This window comes from Neoarius graeffei, chromosome 24 (assembly GCF_027579695.1).
Source record: "Neoarius graeffei isolate fNeoGra1 chromosome 24, fNeoGra1.pri, whole genome shotgun sequence".
Taxonomy (NCBI): domain Eukaryota; kingdom Metazoa; phylum Chordata; class Actinopteri; order Siluriformes; family Ariidae; genus Neoarius; species Neoarius graeffei.
Genome location: NC_083592.1, coordinates 28,508,830 through 28,529,885, shown reverse-complemented (window position 1 = coordinate 28,529,885; position 21,056 = coordinate 28,508,830). Strand labels below are relative to the sequence as shown.

Below are 21,056 nucleotides of genomic sequence, written 5' to 3'. Positions count from 1 at the left end.
AGGTCAGGAAAGGCCTAGCTTGGAAAGCACTCAACAGATTGACGGATGTTTGGCAAGCAAATCTATCTAGACAGCTAAAGCTTTGTTTCTTCTCAGCTATTGTTGAATGATACACATATTATTGTAATAAACTATAAATATTTCATTAAACAGTGAAACTAAAGGTGTAATCCTGATGATAAACTTGGATCACATTCCTCCGAGAGAAATTTTCCAGCACAGCATGCAGCACTTGTAAAAGGCCCAGCAGTGCACTACACCATGCCTCGAAACACCATCACTTAAAGTGATGCATTATGCATTAAGCATTATGTTGCTTTTAGTGAACTGTACCTTCAGTATGTACACTGTAGAGAACAAGTGTTGTTTTCTATGATGCACAGTGAAACTGTAATTAATCTATATGCTATGACTTGATATATGTATATTAAAGATCACTTGGTATCTCTGCCACAAACCATAAACAGTATGCGGAGCCTGACAAACTATGATAAAAGGATTTGTCATCAATCAGCCACACTTTAAAATCGATTTCCACTTTTCACTACTCACAACCAGAGGGAGAATTTATTTTGGCTTCTTAAAGGAATACTCCAGCAAATTTCAATCTGATCTATATCTACAGCATCTGTCATGCTTTGGTCGAGTTCCCCTGCTCTGAGAAAAGAATGGAACCTGTTACTTTTTCATCATGGAAGTTTAAAGGGCACATCTTGGGTATATGTAGGAGCAAGATCGATGTAATTCTCCCATTTTATATTAAACTTTGGTCAAATATCTGTCACATTTTGCATTTTGTGCAATTTTTTTACCTTGTGCAATACCAGAAAAATTCAGTTGAAATCAAGCCATTTGAGGCGAATTGGTCCGCCTCTGAAAAAACTTGGCATTTGGATTTCCCGGGAAACATTGATTTTCGTGACGTCGCGTGTGGGACGCCTCCTTCTGAATCCTACGTCAGCGCTGGTTTGTTTATGAGAAAACGACCTGGTGGTTTTCTGCAAATTTCTTCAACGTTATCACGTAATTATTAAAATGGTTAACAGATGTATCGTAGGAGGGTGTAGCAACACCAATCTTGATGGGATTAGTACTCATCATTTTCCAAAAGACCGGACAATGAGAGAGAAATGGGAGCGCTTCGTGTGAGGCACCCGGAAAAATTGGCAACATGCAACAGACCACAACATCATAAGCGGGGCTCACTTCATAAAGCCCGACGACTTTGAGAACTATTTGCAGTGGGAAATGGGCTTCAAGAAGCAACTTGATCTGAAAAAAGACGCAGTTCCATCTGTTAAAATGCTCAAAGCAACACCGTTTCCATTTGTGTCAGAGTCACCAAAGGAGCCAGCCGTGTTCGTCTCCCCTGACAGAAGGCGAAGTGCCGCATCCACTGAGGCCCTCGAAGCCGAGGACCAAGCAGAGCCGAGAAAAATACCAAGAAAATCAGCAATTCACAAGTTGACTGTTGCCAGGGTAAGAAATAAGAGAGACTATACTCTAAATTAGGTGTTCCTGTGTTTGTGTGGTACACGGATAATGTTATTTATTGACACAAAAGTAAACAACACGAAAGTGCTGGGCGATAATGCACTTACTTCACATGTATCAAGGGATCTGCGTGTCAGGGCTTGAGATCTTGGGACCTGTCAAACACATTAAATGTATATACAACCCTGCTTAGCCGATTCCATGTGTGTAGCTTATGAAATCTTTCTCCTACAGTAGCCAGTACTCTTCTAAATGAAGAAATATATAAATACATAATAGTAATTTTGAATTACTATTGAATACTTGAATCATCATCAAATCCAAACAGATGAAACCCCAATTCTGACATCTCATTATATTCTTCATCCAAAGGTGAAGTAACATTGTGCTCAGGTGACAATTCCATATTTCAATCCAAAATTGCTAGCTGCTAAACTTGGTCTACACAGGCTGTGCACTGAATCCATGCAGGGTCTCTCATCAGCCTGCTGGTGGATCCGCATGTGACGTCACCAGTGATGCCACTAACGCGCTACTTAGTAACGCGTTACTGTAGTCGGACTACTTTTTTCAGTAACGAGTAGTCTAACGCAGTGCTATTTCCAAACCAGTAGTCAGATTTAAGTTACTTATCTAATACACTGTGCGTTACTATTTTTGCGTTTTGGGGCAACGTAGGGTTTTTTTTTGGCGATCTGGGTTATGTGACACGTTTCCTATGAGGTTACGTCATCTCCTCTCCGCACACGAGACAGATGTAAACAATGGAGGGAGAGAGGTACGCCTTTTGCACCTGGAAATACAGACATTATTTTGATTTTATTTCAGCTAAGGATGGCAACATAAAGGTTCGTTGTACACTCTGTGCTGGCGACAAAGTCTTGTCTGCCTTCAAGAATACAACATCAAACCTAAAGAAACATCTAGAGACACAGCATGGCACAACCACGTTAACAGAGCAGGTCCCGCCCGGTGCGAAGAAAACAAATGAAGGAGGTCCCACACCCTGCAAACAAAGAAAGTTGGACTTCGGTTCAAAACCAGTAAGTGGGGCAGAGTTAAGTAGATTGGTTGGGCAGTATGTGGTTGAAGAAATGCTGCCCGTGATAGTTTTCAAATATCAGTGTAATTTTTGATGTTCCGGTTAAAATGAATGTCAATAAAGTGAGTATTGGCAAAACTGGTAGTAATTTTTATGTTATGGGAATAGGGGATCATTCGCTGCTAAAAGTAACTAATAAAGTAACTTGTAATCTAACTTAGTTACTTTTGAAAGCAAGTAGTCAGTAACTTAACTAAGTTTCTTTTTAAAGAAGTAGTCAGTAGTCAGTAGTCAGATTACTGTTTCAAAGTAACTATGGCAACACTGGGCATCACGAATCTGGATCAATCTGGCTCCAGACTCCCTTGGGATTTTTCCAGACGCGTTTTGTTATTTTATTTTTTTCTGGTGTAGACAGATGGCCTTGTGCAAAATTACCCTTCTGGATGAGTGTGTAAAGGGACATACTTTCATATAAAAAAAAAACACTAAATTGGTCCTGGATATACCCTTTAAGGGCACAGTTTTAGAATGATTTCATGAATTCATTAATAAAATGAAATTGTCTGTACTTTTGTTGGAACAACTTTTTCAAAAGGAAAATATTTAGTTTTTGTATATAAAAAGCTTTACCGGAGCTTTTCAGTGTTTAGAAATTGAATAAAACGACATAAAAACACTTTTGGCTACTTACACATGATTTCATCTCTGGCTCATTCTAAGACCTTTATTGTGAGAGCGTAACAGTTATAATTTTGAATTTGTCTTCTATTTTCATTTTATAAATGTGCGGTATACTTTTATTGATGGGGCGGCACGGTGGTGTAGTGGTTAGCGCTGTTGCCTCACAGCAAGAAGGTCCAGGTTCGAGCCCCGTGGCTGGCGAGGGCCTTTCTGTGTGGAGTTTGCATGTTCTCTCCGTGTCCGTGTGGGTTTCCTCCGGGTGCTCCGGTTTCCCCCACAGTCCAAAGACATGCAGGTTAGGTTAACTGGTGGCTCTAAATTGACAGTAGGTGTGAATGTGAGTGTGAATGGTTGTCTGTGTCTATGTGTCAGCCCTGTGATGACCTGGCGACTTGTCCAGGGTGTACCCCGCCTTTCGCCCGTAGTCAGCTGGGATAGGCTCCAGCTTGCCTGCGACCCTGTAGAACAGGATAAAGCAGCTAGAGATAATGAGATTTTTATTGATGGAAATTTACACCAGCCCTGAGACTTATATTATAGGTCAGTTTTGAGTAAACAGGTGTGGCAGTGGGGACATGGTTGAGCATCAGCTCCGGGCAGAAAGGTAACGCGTGATGATTCTTACCAGTGTCTTATTAACACCAGTCTATTTATGTGTGCTTCTTTGTGCTTTCAGTGACTGCCATGAATCAGAGAGAGAGAGAAATAGCACAGCTGGTGAAGCTTGCAACACACACACACACACACACACACACACACACACACACACACACACACACATAATGATCTTAATCTTGAACAACGCAAAAGCTGTGAGTTGGTGATGGCCTGTTTTGGATTGCATTTCTGTTAGATTTTTTGTGTTTGATTTTTTTTTTTCTTCAGTTTTTGAAATTTTGCTGAAAAGCTGCAGAGAAATAAAAAAGTGTGGGAGGAGAGGAGCAGTGGTCTGAACACTGGGTCTAAGGTGTTGAGAGAGAGAGAGAGAGAGAGAGAGAGAGAGGTACTTGAACCAGGGACTGCTGCCTGGTGATCCTCTGCTAGGTCATACTGCAGGGCCGCCCTCCTGACACTCAGATACTCCAGCTGTGTCCTTGGTGGCAGATGCTGGGCAGCAATTTGGGCTTCCCCCGATAGCAAGGGGAGGAGTTAGAAAGCCCATTAATTTTCCGGTCATTCCCACACAGCTGCAGCGTGCTTGAAAAGCTTGAAAAACATGTGGGATGATGGCAGGGGACACAGGCGGAGATGACGTGGTGGCTGCAGCAGCTTTTGAACTGCCCACAGCTCAAAGCACAGCTGCTGCTCCTTGTGCAGGGCAAGAAGCGATTGGTGTTGGGTTTGATGGAACTGGCAAAGGACTTTAGGATGTCACTGAGTGGGGAGGCTTCCATGGCGGTGTCTGAGTCCTCCTTTAGCCTGGGTTTTGGCACCACTGTAGAACTCGGTATGTATGGGTGCGCAGGAAAACATGGGAGGCAGGTGGAATTTCAGAAGAGCTCCGGGATCACTTTTATCTCTCCACAGCTTTTCAGTGCACTTTTAAAAACTCAGAAGACATAATTAACAGGTTTACTAACAGAAATGCAACCCAAAAGTGTCGTCACTAGCTCGTGCTATGTATTTGTTTAGCCAAGAGCAGCAAGCAGCAGAGGCACAGGCAAGCACAAGCACAGCACACACCACACTCTAAGCAATCAGGTAAGCTGTTTGACATTACACCTTACATTGCTACATTCAGGTATTCTTAGATACAATGAAAAATTAGATTATTTATTTTTATTCCACATAAGCAAACAAACAGAACTTAATTATTTATTCCCCTTTTACCTGTGCCCCCAGGTGTCCACAACCAAAAACTGTTGGAAATAAACCAAAATAATGAAGACCTGCTATATTATGTAAAGCAATTAACTAAACAAATAACTAGCAAAAGCGTCATTTTTACTAATTAGAGCAATACAATTTCAGCGTAGAAGGGCGATTTTTGTCTTGGGTTAGATGTGCGAAGGGCACCGTTGCTTACAAGCAAAAAGGTCGATTGGATGGTCGAAATGTCCAGGATTTTTGTCAGCACAGGTGGCAACCCTATTTTAGTTTGAGATCGCACTCCTTGTGTGTGTGTGTGTGTGTGTGTGTGTGTGTGTGTGTGTGTGTGTGTGTGTGTGTGTGTGAGAGAGAGAGAGAGAGAGAGAGAGAGAGAGAGAGAGAGAGAGAGAGAGTCTGTGTGTATGTGTGTGTCTCTCTCTCTGTCTCTCTCTCTCTCTGTGAGTCTCTCTCTCTTTCTTGCTTTCTGTGTGTGTGTGTGTGTGTGTGTGCGCCTCTCTCTCTCTGTGAGTCTGTGTGTGTGTGAGAGAGAGCCTCTCTCTCTCTCTCTCTGTGAGTCTCTCTCTTTCTCTCTCTCTCTTTCTGTGTGTGTGTGTGTGTGTGTGTGTGTGTGTGTGTGTGTGTGTGTGTGTGAGTTTCTCTCTCTCTCTCTCGGTGTCTGTGAGTCTCTCTCTCTCTCTCTGTGTCTGTGAGTCTCTCTCTCTCTCTCTGTAGTCTTTCTTTCTTTGTGTGCATGTCTCTCTCTCTCTCTCTCTCTCTCTCTCTCTCTCTCTCTCTCTCTGTAGTCTCTGTGTGTGTGTGTTTTTGTGTGTGTGTGAGTCTCTCTCTCTCTCTCTGTGTGTGTGTGTGTGTGTGTGTGTGTTTTTGTGTGTGTGTGAGTCTCTCTCTCTCTGTGTGAGTCTCTCTCTCTCTCTCTCTCTGTGTGTGTGTGTGTGAGTCTCTCTCTCTCTCTCTCTCTCTCTCTCTCTCTGTGAGTCTCTCTCTCTCTCTGTGTGTGTGTGTGAGTCTCTCTCTCTCTCTCTCTCTCTCTCTCTCTCTCTGTGTGTGAGTCTCTCTCTCTCTCTGTGTGAGTCTGTGCGTGTGTGTGTGTGTGTGTGTGAGTGTGTGTGTCTCTCTCTCTTTCTCTGTGTGTGTGTGTGTGTGTGTGTGTGCACTTAGCTTCATAAGCTATGCCACACTCTCTCTCTGGCTCACGGCAGCCACTGAAAGCACAAGGAAAGAAGGCTGGCAGTAATAAGGCCCAAGTGGGAATCACACACATTACCTGCTGGTTCAGCCCGCCTCCTCTCTCTCCACAGCTGACTTTCGACCATGCCCCCACCGCCACAACAGCTTTTCAATACAAAGAAATGTGTTGAATATTTTGTTTGTAGTACAATAATTCTGGATTATTCCTTAAAGGTCATACAAGGACATAACAAGCAAAGGCTCTGCTCATCACTACAGCAGCTGCACTTGGGTACAAATTCAAGCTGAGGTCTATAGTTAAGGGACTTAAAAATGCAACTGGATCATTTCTAAAATAAAAGATCTACACTGTAACACTGACATGTACCACCTACCTAACGGAGTGACAAACTGATTGCATGCCACTTTTATACTTCTTCTCTTTCAGTAACAATAACCACACGTAAACATGGTAACAATTATAATGCAAATGCCTCAGTTTTTGGGGTGTAGAACACATTGTTTTGTTTTGTTTTTTTTGGTGTGTTTTTTTTTTACTAACCACCCTAAAAATAAGCAATGATTTTCACACAGATACAGTACAGTGACTCCATCACATGTATCATATCGAGTGCACTGACATTTGTTCAGCAGTAAGCAATAGCAGGCTGCTGGTCCTATACAAATAATGACACTCGATTTCTGTCCCTATGGTGACTAAACTAATTTACTGGGAAGGACAGTTCCCTGGTAAAACATGATGGGGACTGAAGAGTTGAATAGCCAAGGCATTTTTTCCCCATATTGCAATGCACTGCATCACAGCAGATTTCCAGCAGAGCAGAAAATGATTTACACTCTTCTAAGCTAATATCACACAACCTGCTGATTTTCTAGTCCCTAAAGCCAAAATCCAACTAGGCATAATGGGTATGGATATAACAAAAGGTCAAATGGTCAAGGCTGTAACATTTTTATATTAAAGGAGAACTGAAGGCAAATTTTTTATTATCAAAATTCTATGTATCTCATTTTATTAAATATAGGAATGCATTTTTGATAACTATTTTGTCACTGCTATAGCAAGTTATGAGTGTTTGAAATATGCTCAACGAGATGCGTTGAGACCTGTGCGGGACATCGTAGGACGGAAGTAAAACGTACAGCGGAAATCAAAGTGACCGACATCTGCCAACTTTGTCAAAAGACGCGCGCGTCCTCTTTCGAATGCTGACGTAATCAAGCCGGAAGTTTTGTTTGTTTTGATAGCAATCAGGAAAGTTTGAAAAAAGTAGGCAGTAATCGTCATTTAAACTCGTTTTTGTGCAATATTTCGTTTGGAAAACAGTTTTCAAAATGGCGGCACTGACACCTGGCTGACACTTCACGCTTCGAAGTCTCGCACAAGTCTCGTGAAGATCGCGCGGATAAGCGACGCCTGCCGCGAACCAAACGAACTAAATTCAACACGGCTAAAAACTGAATAGGTCGATAAGTATAATATTAATTACAATTAGTTGCCAATACGAGTCACGATATAAGGTTACTAAAACCGAAAACGTAATTGAATAACACGCTAATTAAGAAATAAAGCAAGTTTAAAAATGACTTCAGTTCTCCTTTAAGTAAATGATATTAGATAGACTGTCATTTAACCTTGAAGCTTCTTAGTGAAACGTCTGAAAATGTTGGGTTTTTTTTCTCCTAACAATTGAAATATGGAGTAGCTATTTATCTCCGAGCCACACTCTGGTAGCCATGTGATGTATTTCTAAGCAACTGATATTTCGTATATAGTGCAAGAACTTCATCGTGCGTATTCAGATGCCATAGTTTGATTTTAAGAGCAATGATTTGACGTACAACCATATGCAATTATCTAGTGTCAGTACTTTAATACTTTATACATTCCCTTATACCTTTTCTCCCTTTTTCCATTTTCATCTGCCCTCCTTTTCCCTCTGTTCCCACACTATTGCAGTATTCTTTAAAGTCCTGGTTATAATATGATATCATTTCATTAGTAACAACTTATACATGACTTGGCAGATGCACCGTATAAACGGATTAAAAAAGTTCACTGTGAGATGTTTATTTAGCATTTTTGAAAGGAGTCTCCAGTCAAAGGTAAAGTCATAACTTTTAATTATAGATCTGTAAGCCAGAGAGGTTTGTAGTTTCTTGGTTTCTTGACTAAATGTAGTCAAGAGAGGTTGGTTAGGGAGGGACTGTTAACAGTTACTGTAACGTAAGTGATAACAGGAACTTGTTTCAAATGTTGTACAATATTAAATGGCAGCACAGTGGTGTAATGGTTAACACTGTCGCCTCACAGCAAGAAGGTTCTGGGTTCGAGCCCAGTGGCCGAAAGGGGCCTTTCTGTATGGGATTTGCATGTTCTTCCCGTGTTTGTGTGGGTTTCTTCCGGGTGCTCCGGTTTCCCCCATGGTCTAAAGACATGCGGTTAGGTTAACTGGCTATGCTAAATTGCCCATGTGTGTGAATGGTTCGGGATGCAACCTGCGGAGGGTCCCATTGTCTCCACTCTCGTGTTGCCATGGAATAAGATCCTCCCAGGCCAAGCAGTGTGGATCAGCGTTGCAGACTGATCACCACTCTAAACAAATCCTTAGCGAAAGGCTCCAAGGTCATGGACCTCGTGCTTCTCTACCTTGCACCTTGATCTTGGAAAGGATACTTGACTTCAAGCTCCGCCAATGACGACAACAATATTAAATGTAACTATAAATCAGTAAAAAGTACAGCATATCATTCTGTAAAATAATAAACAATAAGCAAATTGCTGTGGTATTAGAGGGTGTTTTCACACTTGGTCCCTTTCAGCCATCTAACCGAACTCAGATCGATGACTCAGCATTTTTTGCGCATATGTGAACACTCCAACCGTACCCAGACCCCTTTAAAGCGAACCGAACTGAGACTACCTCAGGAGGTGGTCTCAGTACGGTTCGCTAAAAATCAACGGTACGGTTCGCCTAATCTGCGCATTGTGAACAAAAAGCGCACCGGGTTCACTTCGCCTTTTTCACTGTAGTTTAATAACCTTCTTCGTTTGCCGTAGTTGGTCACGTGACTGTAGCAGGGAAACTCAACTTCCTTTTGGAACTTACCACAGCCGCTTTACAGTTCTCTGAACTTACTGACTGACGAGTCGGCCACAATAATATAACTATATTATAAATAAATAAATCTCATCTCATTATCTGTAGCTGCTTTATCCTGTTCTACAGGGTCGCAGGCAAGCTGGAGCCTATCCCAGCTGACTACGGGCGAAAGGCGGGGTACACCCTGGACAAGTCGCCAGGTCATCACAGGGCTGACACATAGACACAGACAACCATTCACACTCACATTCACACCTACGGTCAATTTAGAGTCACCAGTTAACCTAACCTGCATGTCTTTGGACTGTGGGGGAAACCGGAGCACCCGGAGGAAACCCACGCGGACACGGGGAGAACATGCAAACTCCGCACAGAAAGGCCCTCGCCGGCCACGGGGCTCGAACCCGGACCTTCTTGCTGTGAGGCGACAGCGCTAACCACTACACCACCGTGCCGCCCTAAATAAATAAATATTTATTTATTAATAAATATATAAATATATAATAAATTTATTTTCCTTAATCCGCACTATTTTGATCAAAGAATACAGCAGGGCAAGCATGGCAGCAGACATTTTGATTCAAGAGAAAATTACCCAGAATTCCGTGCACTGGGGGTCTGAGGGCTCTAGAGGACCTGGTGTGAACAGAAAGAGGACTGGGGCCCCATCAAAGCTTAACTGGACCAGAAAGAGAACCCAGTCCTCTTTGTAATAAATTCACAGTGTGAACACAAAAAGAACTGAGTTCTTTTTCTGTTGGTCCACTTTTTGGTCCACTTAAAGAGGACTGAGTCTGGTTCCTTTAAAGGGGACCAGGTGTGAAAACACCCAGAGAAACAAAACACTTCAAGATATACTGTTATTGGAAAATAAACAACTTTGGGGTGTTATGATTCTGCTTTGTGTCGGGCCGTATCACACACTCCACCCAGTCACTGATTATTTTCCTTTAACATTGTTTTCCATTGTGTTTTATTCATTATTTCATGCAGACTTCAATTATATTGGTACCACAACCTTCACCAGGAGAAGCGGACTGCAAATAATGAAATAAATGAAGGAATGAATACTGGTCTTGCAAAGCCAATTATAATAGTTAAACAATATATTGTGTATTTTATGTCACCTCCTCTTACTCCTTTTCTATCCAAGCAACAGTTTATTATGTACTGTATTAACTGACTGAGTCCCAATAAAATGAATCGTTCATCCAAGTTAGTGTGATTTCACAAACCAGGAAAACCCGTCACAAAAAGACAACATTGTCGAAAACATAAACCCGTTGTAAATTACTAAACATTGAATGTAAAACATGCGATAATGAGTCACTGAAAACATTACCTCTGCTTTGAGTCTCTCAATCTCTGTGTCCTGGTCCTCCAGCTGCGTGCGCAGCTGATTGGCTGCCACCTTCTCCGTCTCCACAATCTGCACCAGGTGGATGTATTTCTGCATGAGCACTTCACGCTCGATGATAATGTCTGAATAGCTGGGAGGCCAAGAAAGAGAATGCTACTCAGTATCAATCACTTAGATAAGCTAATATTAAAATGATAGGACTGAAGTCCTCTAAAAATTACAAACTTCTTAAGGGACTTCAGTTCTCTTGACCTTCACTCACCCCACCCTTTCTGTTGTTTCTGTTAAAGTGACATACAAGTTGCCTTTTAAAGAGCAATTCCAGTGAATTTCATGGAAAAAAAAAACATGAAAACATGATTTTAAATCTGTATTATCTCTTGTTTTGATCATTATAAAAGCAAAGTTCTGTTACTAGCATATTTTACAAAAATGTTGGAGGTTGGCCGTAAGGCAGTTATACACTGTGCAATTTTCGAGCCAATCACATTGTTGCAGACAAAAATCTTACAAATGTATACGCTGACATAGGGAACATGTTATTGTTATAGAATTTGGACCATTTTATTGCAATCATCTCATGTAGAGCAGCATGGTGGTGTAGTGGTTAGCACTGTCGCCTCACAGCAAGAAGGTTCTGGGTTCGAGCCCGGCAGCTGACAGGGGCATTTCTGTGTGGAGTTTACATGTTCTCCCTGTGTCTGTGTGGGTTTCCTGCGGGTGCCCAGTTTCCCCTACAGTCCAAAGACATGTGGTTAGGTTATCATGGGGTGCCCTTGGGCTGAAGTGCCCTTGAGCAAGGCACCTAACTGCTCCCTGGGCGCTGTAGTATAGCTGCCCACTGCTCTGTGTGTGTGTGTGTGTGTGTGTGTGTGTGTTCACTGCTTCAGATGGGTTAAATGCAGAGGACGAATTTCATTGTGCTTGAGTGTGCATATGACAAATAAAGGCTTCTTCTTCATTTAATGAGAAAAGTGATTATGTTCGTCCTTCGGGGTTGAAGGTGACCATGACTTCAATTTGGTGGGTGGTGGTCGTGGGTCCGGAGGTGATTGATGAGGCCAATCTGGGCTTTGAAGGTACGCCTACATGTCGACATTCTGCGTGCCAAGGTTGAGTACCTTTACTGTCTTTGTCGTATTTCAACCACTGAGTGGGATCCCTGCCAGATGTGGTATGCTGACCAGGGAGAGGTGAAGCAGGCTATATTTGGGGCACCTTTTCTAGCCCCTTCCTCCACAAAGATGAGCAGAGTGAATCCTTAACAGGGCTGCTCAGACACCCAGGGGGCTGCCAAACTGACCTGCTGCTTCATTCCAGCAAAAGAACGACCCTATGCACTGGGCCGCCTGTGTGCAGGTTCGTGACTACAGCTTCCAGTGTTTCAACACCTGCTGCTTCGCCACTTGCCCATCACCATAGGACTTGAATTTGAAGTCATGACTTGGATTAGCGTGAGGGGAAAGTTGCGCAGCCGTCAGTCTCTCTCTCTCTCTCTCTCGTCCCAACCTAACTGGGTCCAGGGGCAAGACAGAATCAAGACAACTGGAGCTAGGTCGGGATGCAGTGGATGGCCAACAGTGTTCTACATGGTGCACTGAGCCCTGATCGCGCTCCACAAATGCTTTGCTGGGTCAGCCTTCTTGCCCATTGAGCCACCAGGTGGTGGTCTCCTCCACACAGTCTGCCAAGTCCAGTCTTCGGTCATAACCCTGACCAGGGGGAGCAAGGGTTTGCTAGTGCCTGCTCAAGGCACCACCCCAGGATAGTGGAGGGAAAGAGATGCCTTACTACTCCATTGCATGGCGGTCAAGGACAGCACATGTCCACTGCCCTTGACCTGCCTATGACATACATTTATGAGGCTTAATTTCTGGTGAGTGGTGGCACGGTGGTGTAGTGGTTAGCACTGTCGCCTCACAGCAAGAAGGTCCTGGGTTCGAGCCCAGTGGCTGGTGAGGGCCTTTCTCTGTGGAGTTTGCATGTTCTCCCCGTGTCTGTGTGGGTTTCCTCCGGGTCCTCCAGTTTCCCCCACAATCCAAAGACATGCAGGTTAGGTTAATTGGTGGCTCTAAATTGACCGTAGGTGTGAGTGTGAGTGGTTGTTTTTCTCTGTGTCAGCCCTGTGATAACCTGGTAACTTGTCCAGGGTGTACCCCACCTCTCACCCATGGTCAGCCGGGATAGACTCCAGCTTGCCTGCGACCCTGTAGAACAGGATAAGCGGCTAAAGATAATGGATGGATGGATTTCTGGTGATATCTCACTATTATGAGATTGACAAGCACAACAATATGATGTCATAGTGTGAAAGGTAATAATCATAGAAAACCGTTGTAATTGCACAGTTCAAATCTAGCTGACACGAGTGCTGCACCATGATGTCATCTCGGCTTGGCGGTAGGGCTTCATTCATTCCCACACAGTCAAAATACATTGTAGTGCTTGTCAGTCTCACAATAGTGAGAGATCACCAAAAATCAGGCCTCATAGATGTATTGTGTAAGTCTGTGAACAGTGGGATGTTTACTGATAGGTTACAGCAAGCTATGGAGATTTTGACATTTCTGTCGTGAAAAACTACAAAGGGAATTAATTTATTTGTTTAATACATAACGTATTGCAAAACTGTTCCTATGGTTATTATGCATTTTTTAATTTAGATTTTTATACTTTTCTATAGGTTTACTGTGTTTACCTGAAATGTGTTTCGGGAATGAGTGTTGAGTAAAATTCCCTCAAACACATTTCACATCAACCGAAGTCTGCCACCAAATGGAACTGCAATCTTTATTTATCCTACTGTGCAGTTTTTCAATTCACACTGCGACTGACTCATTCATTCTCTTGAGCCTGGAGCTATAATAAATAAATATAATCTGTATTAGACAGATGATCATAAACACCACTGTATACAATTATCATGATTATTATTATTATTATTATTATTACTACCATTGTACCGTATCCGATCAAATGGGCACAAAGCCAGGTCACGTTCCATGAGCACAACTCATAATCACTTCACATTTATACACATACAGAGTGAATACAAAGATGTGTGAGAGGCCAACACAGGCTGTTTCACACAGAACAGCCAAAGTCTTTGCTGACAAGCTCAATTGGCTTCATGAAGTCATCATCAGCATGCAGTAATTAAAGGACCTGCTCATTTTGTCTTTTGAGAATTTCAAGCTGTGAAACAGACCAAAATACACATCTCCATATACAGTAGCTCGTACTGGCCAGTAAATAACGTAGTTTGTCTATCTGTTGTAGTGTTTGAAAATGGGAACGTGATAACAGAAATAAAAGGATGCTAGAGTTGCTCTTTAATTAGGCATATCAAATGCTCGCTGGCCGTGTTGTGAAAATTGTGCATGCAGACGCTCATCAAAGTTTCCAGATTGGTCATTGCTTAACTCTTGAACATTTTCTATCGTGAATACTATCACTAAAAAGCTGATAATTTCTGCTTTCCAAAGAAATGTATCTCGTTAAGATCTGTTCAATACTTTGGGAGTAAAGGCAGGTTGAAGTTGGTACAACAGAGTTCACTCTCTGCTCGCGGGACATCGGAGTCACGGGAAAGTAGTCAGGCTCTCTCTCTTCTGACCACTATCAATCAGATAACACCTATAGGGATGCTCTCTAGCTCTCAGTGTTTCTGATAAAGTATTCAGCAAAATTTTCCGCCAGCTAGTTTTGATGTTATGATTCACGGGAAACTTTGAAGTGAGTTTTCACAGCTTTACCTACTTATTTTTTCAAATAAAACTGATTCATGTAAATAAATAACTATTTTAGAATATAACTGTAGTTATTTTGATGAAAAATATTGAGATCTTAGTAGTCGGAATGATATTTAAAAAAACGGAAGTCAGAAACACGAGCGTCAATTTCAATTCAATTAATTGGAATTGTTTATTGGATGTGGATCACACAGTTTTTCCGAGGTTTGCCTTGAAATCTGTGAATATTATCATTAATATTCTTTAATATAAACATTAGCAGGCCCTACTTTTGGAAATACAAAGGCCTACAGAGCACAAAGAGGGTATTAGAAATAATCTTTTATTACTTTTTTATTGAGTGTACCAATTTAACGTTTTTACCTAATTAGTATAATTAATACTAATTTGCACAATTTATTTTTACTAATTTTTCAAACTTTGTATTCAGTATACAACCATCTTTGTGCCTGTCAATTTCAATGTAAATATCTTGAACAATAAAAAAGTTATTATGAAAAAACATTTGATCTCATTCATTAATGAGGCCCATTTTGGACCATGTGATCCTAATACAAAATATTACGGCAGTTTTCTAAAAATTCAGCCATTTTTTCAATCCTTGATTTGTAATATCTCAAGAACAGATAAACATATTTTAATTCTGTAAAAAGTATGTTGTTCTGCATTCAATTCTGAATTCAGTGAGACCAGTTTCAAGCAATTTGGACTGAATTTGAATTTTCACTTCAGATCAGAATTACTTCATTAATCCCCGGAGGGAAATTCAAATTTGCAACCAAGCTCCTGAATCAAAGAAGAAGTAAACATGTCTAAAAATAGAAGATAAAATAGTCTTTGAAAAAAGAATAAATAAAAATAAAATAAATTTAAATAAGTTCAAGCAAAATGAAGTGATTTTATATACAATGATTCCTATATACATATATTGCACCTGAGTTAAGGATACATGGTAAGACAGTGTACCACAGTTATACAGTGGCATTGTACAGCTTGACAGCAACAGGTAGGAATGATTTCCTGTGTCTCTCAGTTATGCAGTGTGGAAGAATCAGCTGTTTACTGAATGTGCTCCTGTGGCTGATCAGCATCTCATGTAGAGGGTGGGAAGGACAGTCTAAGATTGTTTTTATTTTGGACAGTGTCCTCTTCTCCAACACCACTGTCAGAGAGTCCAGTTCCACGCCTACAATATGGCTGGCCTTCCTGATGATCTTATTGAGTCTGTTAGTGTCCTTCACCTTCAAGCCGCTGCCCCAGCAGACGACAGCGTACAGGATGGCGCTGGCCACCACAGACTCAGAGAACATCCACAGCATCGTTCGGCAGATGTTGAAGGACCTCAGCCGTCTCAGAAAATAGAGACGGCTCTGGCCCTTTTTGTATACAGTGTCCACGTTTTTGGACCAGTCCAGTTTATTATCCAAGTACACCCCCAGATACTTATATTCCTCCACTACGTCCACACTGATCCCTTGGATGTTAACAGGGTTCACTGGAGCCCTGATTCTCTTCAGATCGACCACCAGTTCTTTTGTCTTCGTCATGTTGAGCTGTAGGTGGTTCTTCCTGTTCCACGTAACAAAGTTGTCCGCCACCATCCTGTACTCGCTCTCATCACCACCAGTAATACGTCCAACCACTGCAGAGTCATGAGAAAATTTCTGGAGGTGGCAGGTCTCCTTGCAGTAGTTGAAATCAGTGGTGTAGAGAGTGAAAAGGAAAGGACAGTCCCTTGCGGAGCTCCGGTGTTGCTGATCACTCTGTCCGACACACAGCACTGCAAGAGCATGTACTGTGGTCTGCCAGTCAAATAATCTACAATCCAGGACAACAGTGGGGCATCCACCTGCATCGCTGTCAACTTCTCACCCAGCAGAGCCAGCCGGATGATGTCAAAAGCACTGGAAAAATAAAAAAGCATGATCCTCACAGTGCTGGCTGGCTTGTCCAGGTGGCCGTAGACTTTGTTGAGCAGGTAGATGATTGTGTCCTCTACTCCAAGACGGGGCTGGTAGGCGAACTTTAGGGGGTCAAGAAGTGGTTGGACCATAGGTCGGATCTGCTCCAGGATGAGTCTCTCAAGGGTCTTCATAATGTGTGACGTCAATGCCACGGGCCTGTAGTCTTTGAGGTCGCTGGGATGTGGCTTCTTCGGTACAGGGACGAGGCATGACGTCTTCCACAGCACAGGGACCCTCTGAAGACCCAGGCTCATGTTGAAGACATGCTGAAGTACTCCACTTAGCTGGAGGGCACAGGTCTTCAGGGCCCTGGGGCTAACACCATCCAGGCCTTCTCACCCAGCAGATGGCAATTACATCAATGATGGCAATTGCATCAATGTCGTCTCTGTGGGGCTCACACAGTGTCTGCCAGTCTGTCACCCGAAGCATCCGAGTGTCTCATTGGCCTCGTCTGTCCGTCTCCTCACTATCTTTGATGTGGTGGGCAGTCTCTTCACCAGAGGCACATAGCAGGGGGAGAGGTAAATCAGGTTGTGGTCTGACCTGCCCAGTGGGGGGAGAGGGAAGAGCTGTAAGCCTCTTTAACATTAGCATACAGCAGGTCTATTGTTCTTCCCTCTCTGGTAGGACAGTTTACAAATTGGGTGAAAGTGGAAAGTGTTTTGTCCAAATTAACATGATTAAAGTCACCTGAGATAGCAATGAATGCACTCGGGTGTTGAGTCTGTAGCCGAGCTATTGCAGAGTGAATAGTATCACAAGTAGTGTTCGGGTTTGCAGAGGGGGGAACATAAACAGCCACCATGATAACATTAGAAAACTCCCTGGGCAGATAATATGGACGAAGTCCGACAGCACACTTGATATGCCTTCTTTAATTTCTGAGGCTGGAAGTGGAGCTAATTTCTGGGACAGACGTATTTAAACACCCTAAAATCCAGAAACTAGTGATATGGATTGCATGGTAAAAGTGTGAATCTTTTTTTTTTCTTGTGCACCTTTAACAACTTAATTTTGATTTAATTTTTTTCAGTGCATGTGCATTTCTGAAAATAAATGCATAAATATTCATCATTAACTGAACAACTGTATTATAGTAGCTGCACTAACATTCAACATTCTGAACAGAGTAAGCTGAGTACTGTAAGCCCATGGGCCTGATGAACACAGGGGTTAGTCCCAATACTCCCAGACACATCTCCTCACGAGTAACCAATTAATCCGTCTCATTCCAGCAGATCTCACTTGTGACGCAAGCCAAATCTAAATGTCACAGCCTTACTTGTATATAAAGTGTCTGCCTGAAGTGTCAGCTGCCAAAGACTGAGTGCTTCAGATTCCAGATGGTGTTCTGTTTTTGTAGAAATCATCATTCCTGTCTGTCTTTCACTTTGGGACTGATCAAATTTAAAAACATAGTGACAAAAATATCCCCCTATGATGCACTAGCTACCCAAGGGGGACACCTTCAAAAACAATGTCTTCTGTATAGTTAATTGCTTTGGCAGTCCTGCTTTCTCAAGAGTCTGAGAAAGAAAACAACAACGACGGTGCTGTCAAGCTCAGTGCTGTTTATTCTGTGCTAGTTCTCCTTGATCTGTCCTGCCAAACTTCATTCCCTGACCTTCAGTCAAAAGACACTAAGAGTGCTATCATTTTATTCACACTTTATCCAATAATGCACAATTGTACTGGGTGAGTGATTTTTTTTTTCATGCCAAGTCAGCACCTAAGGCTATTTCATGGCAAGAGCATTTCTAAAAGGTACTATAATTTCTTCATAAATACAGCCCCAATTCCCAAAAAAGTTGGGACGCTGTGTAAACTGTAAATAAAACCAAATGTGATAATCTGCAAATCATGGAAACCCTCTATTTCATTGAAAATAGTACAAAGACAACATATCAAATGTGGAAACTGAGAAATTTTGTTGTTTTTTGAAAAATATTTGCCCATTTTGAATTTGATGTCAGCAACATGTTTCAAATAAGTTGGGACAGGGGCATGCTTACCACTATGTTGCATCACTTCTACTTTTAACAACACTCTGTAAATGTTTGGGAACTGAGGGGACCAATTGCTGTAGTTTTGAAAGAGAAATCTTGTCCCATTCTTGCCTGATATACAATTTCAGTTGCTCAACAGTTTGGGGTCTCCTTTGTTGTATTTTGCGCTTCATCTCATCTCATCTCATTATCTCTAGCCGCTTTATCCTTCTACAGGGTCGCAGGCAAGCTGGAGCCTATCCCAGCTGACTATGGGCGAAAGGCGGGGTACACCCTGGACAAGTCGCCAGGTCATCACAGGGCTGACACATAGACACAGACAACCATTCACACTCACATTCACACCTACTGTCAATTTAGAGTTACCAGTTAACCTAACCTGCATGTCTTTGGACTGTGGGGGAAACCGGAGCACCCGGAGGAAACCCACACGGACACGGGGAGAACATGCAAACTCCACACAGAAAGGCCCTCGCCAGCCCCGGGGCTCGAACCCAGGACCTTCTTGCTGTGAGGCGACAGCGCTAACCACTACACCACCGTGCCGCCATTTTGCGCTTCATAATGCTTCAAATGTTTTCAATGGGAGACAGGTCTGGACTGCAGGCAGGCCAATTTAGCACCCAGTCTCTTTTACTACAGAGCCATGCAGTTTTAATATGTACAGAAAGCAGTTTGGCATTGTCTTGTTGAAAGAAAGAAGGCCTTCCCTGAAAAAGATTTTGTCTGGATGGCAGCATATTGCTCTGAAACATGTTTATATCATTCAGCATTAATGATGCTTTCCCACATGTACAAGCTACCCATATCATGTGCACTACTGCACCCTCACAGATGCTGGCTTTTGAATTGTACACTGATAACAAGCCGGATGGTCCCTCTCTTCTTTAGCCTGGAGGACGTGGTGTCCATGATTTCTAAAAAGAATTTCTACTTTTGATTCATCAGACCTCGGGACAATTTTCCACTTTGCCTCAGTCCATCGTAAAAGAGCTCGGGCCCAGAGAAGGTGGCGATGTTTCTGGATATTGTTTATATCTAGTTTTAACTTGCATTTGTGGATGCAGTAATAAACTGTTTTCACAGACGATGGTTTCTGAAGTGTTCCTGAGCCCATACAGTGATTTCCACTACAGACACGTGTCTGCTTTTAATGCAGTGTCGCCTGAGGGCCTGAAGATCACAGGCATCCAATGTCAGTTTTCAGCCTTGTCTCTTGCATACAGAGATTTCTCCAAATTCTCTGAATCTTTTAATGATATTATGTACCATAGATGATGTGATCCCCAAATTCTTTGCAATTTTCTATTCTTAAATTGTTGCACTGTTTGCCCACACAGTCTTTCACAGAGCGCTGAACCCCTCCCCATCTTTACTTCTGAGAGACTCCGCCTCTCTGGGATGCTCTTTTTATACCCAATCATGTTACTGACCTGTCGCCAATTAAACAAAATATATATTTTTTTTTTAGCATTACACAACTTTTTCAGTCTTTTGTTGCCCCTGTCCCAACTTTACTGAAATGTGCTGCTGGCATTAAATTCAAAACGAGCACATATTTTTCAAAAAGCAATAAAATTTCTGTTTCAACATTGGATTGAAACATTTGTACTATTTTCAATGAAATATTGGGTTTCCATGATTTGCAAATGTTCACATTCTGTATTTATGTTTTACACAGTGTTCCAACTTTTTTGGAATTGGGGTTGTAAATAATTAAAACAAAGTTATATTACAAAAATAATAAGTAAATAAATGAAATACTTCAGGTTTACATGTGCTAAAAATTCTAAAGCTTTCTTTGGTTGCACCTTGTTGAAAACATCATCCAAAGTACTTTGAAAATAAAATTGTTCCCTTGTGGCATTTAGACCAGGACAACAAAGTAAAATATGCTTTTTATTGTCAGAGATATCCGACAGAGATGGCATGAGGGTGGGTCTTCGCCCTTTAATAAAAAAAAAAAACATAGCTGAGACTTGAATGACCAATACGACATCTGGTATGTGCACAATTGTACTAGGTTACCTAGCTTGTTGGATGGTCTCCACCCATTCATCACACTCTGTTTCCTCTTCAGCACGGAGCTCCAGAGGCTTCTGGCCATCATGGCCAAACACAATGAGGAAATAGTGCTGTGGAAAGACACACAACCACAACACAGATGCTATTATTTGGTGGAACAACAAATGGAACAGCAGCTTTTTTTGCTATTAGAATTATTGCTATTATAAGAGGATTATAGAGTTCCTTCACCAAAAATAAAATAAAAGCCAGATCAGAAGAATTAAAGTTGTTACAGTAAGATTATGATGGCTGATTATGATGGCAGCTTTCAGTGACAGCAGTTTGCAGGGATATAAAATACGTCAATAATTGTACATCATGACTATACTGTACCTACATGTTATTTTGGCACTTGTACTTTTAATTAGATTTCAGTGAAAAAGACCTTCAAAGTTCTTGTTACAAATCTTGAAAATCTGTTCTTCTCTCATCCAGTCAATGACTGCAGACTACATATCAGTTTAGCATTCTGTTCATTTCATCAGTGTAGAAAAATCTATCAAGAATCATGCCATTTCATCATCTACTGTGACCTCTTCATGCTACACCATGTAGTTAGCGCTAT

At 42.0% G+C, this 21,056-nt stretch overlaps 1 protein-coding gene across 1 annotated transcript in view; it reads right to left on the bottom strand.

Annotated features, from left to right (window-relative positions):
* rasgrf2b (Ras protein-specific guanine nucleotide-releasing factor 2b) overlaps window positions 1-21,056 on the bottom strand; it is a 214,761-nt gene that overhangs the window by 114,547 nt on the left and 79,158 nt on the right. The window contains exons 2-3 of the mRNA XM_060906979.1: window positions 20,453-20,559; window positions 10,682-10,829 (exon numbers count right to left, since the gene is read on the bottom strand). Of these exons, the coding sequence (XP_060762962.1) occupies window positions 10,682-10,829; window positions 20,453-20,559 (255 nt within the window). The remainder of the gene's footprint in view (window positions 1-10,681; window positions 10,830-20,452; window positions 20,560-21,056) is intronic.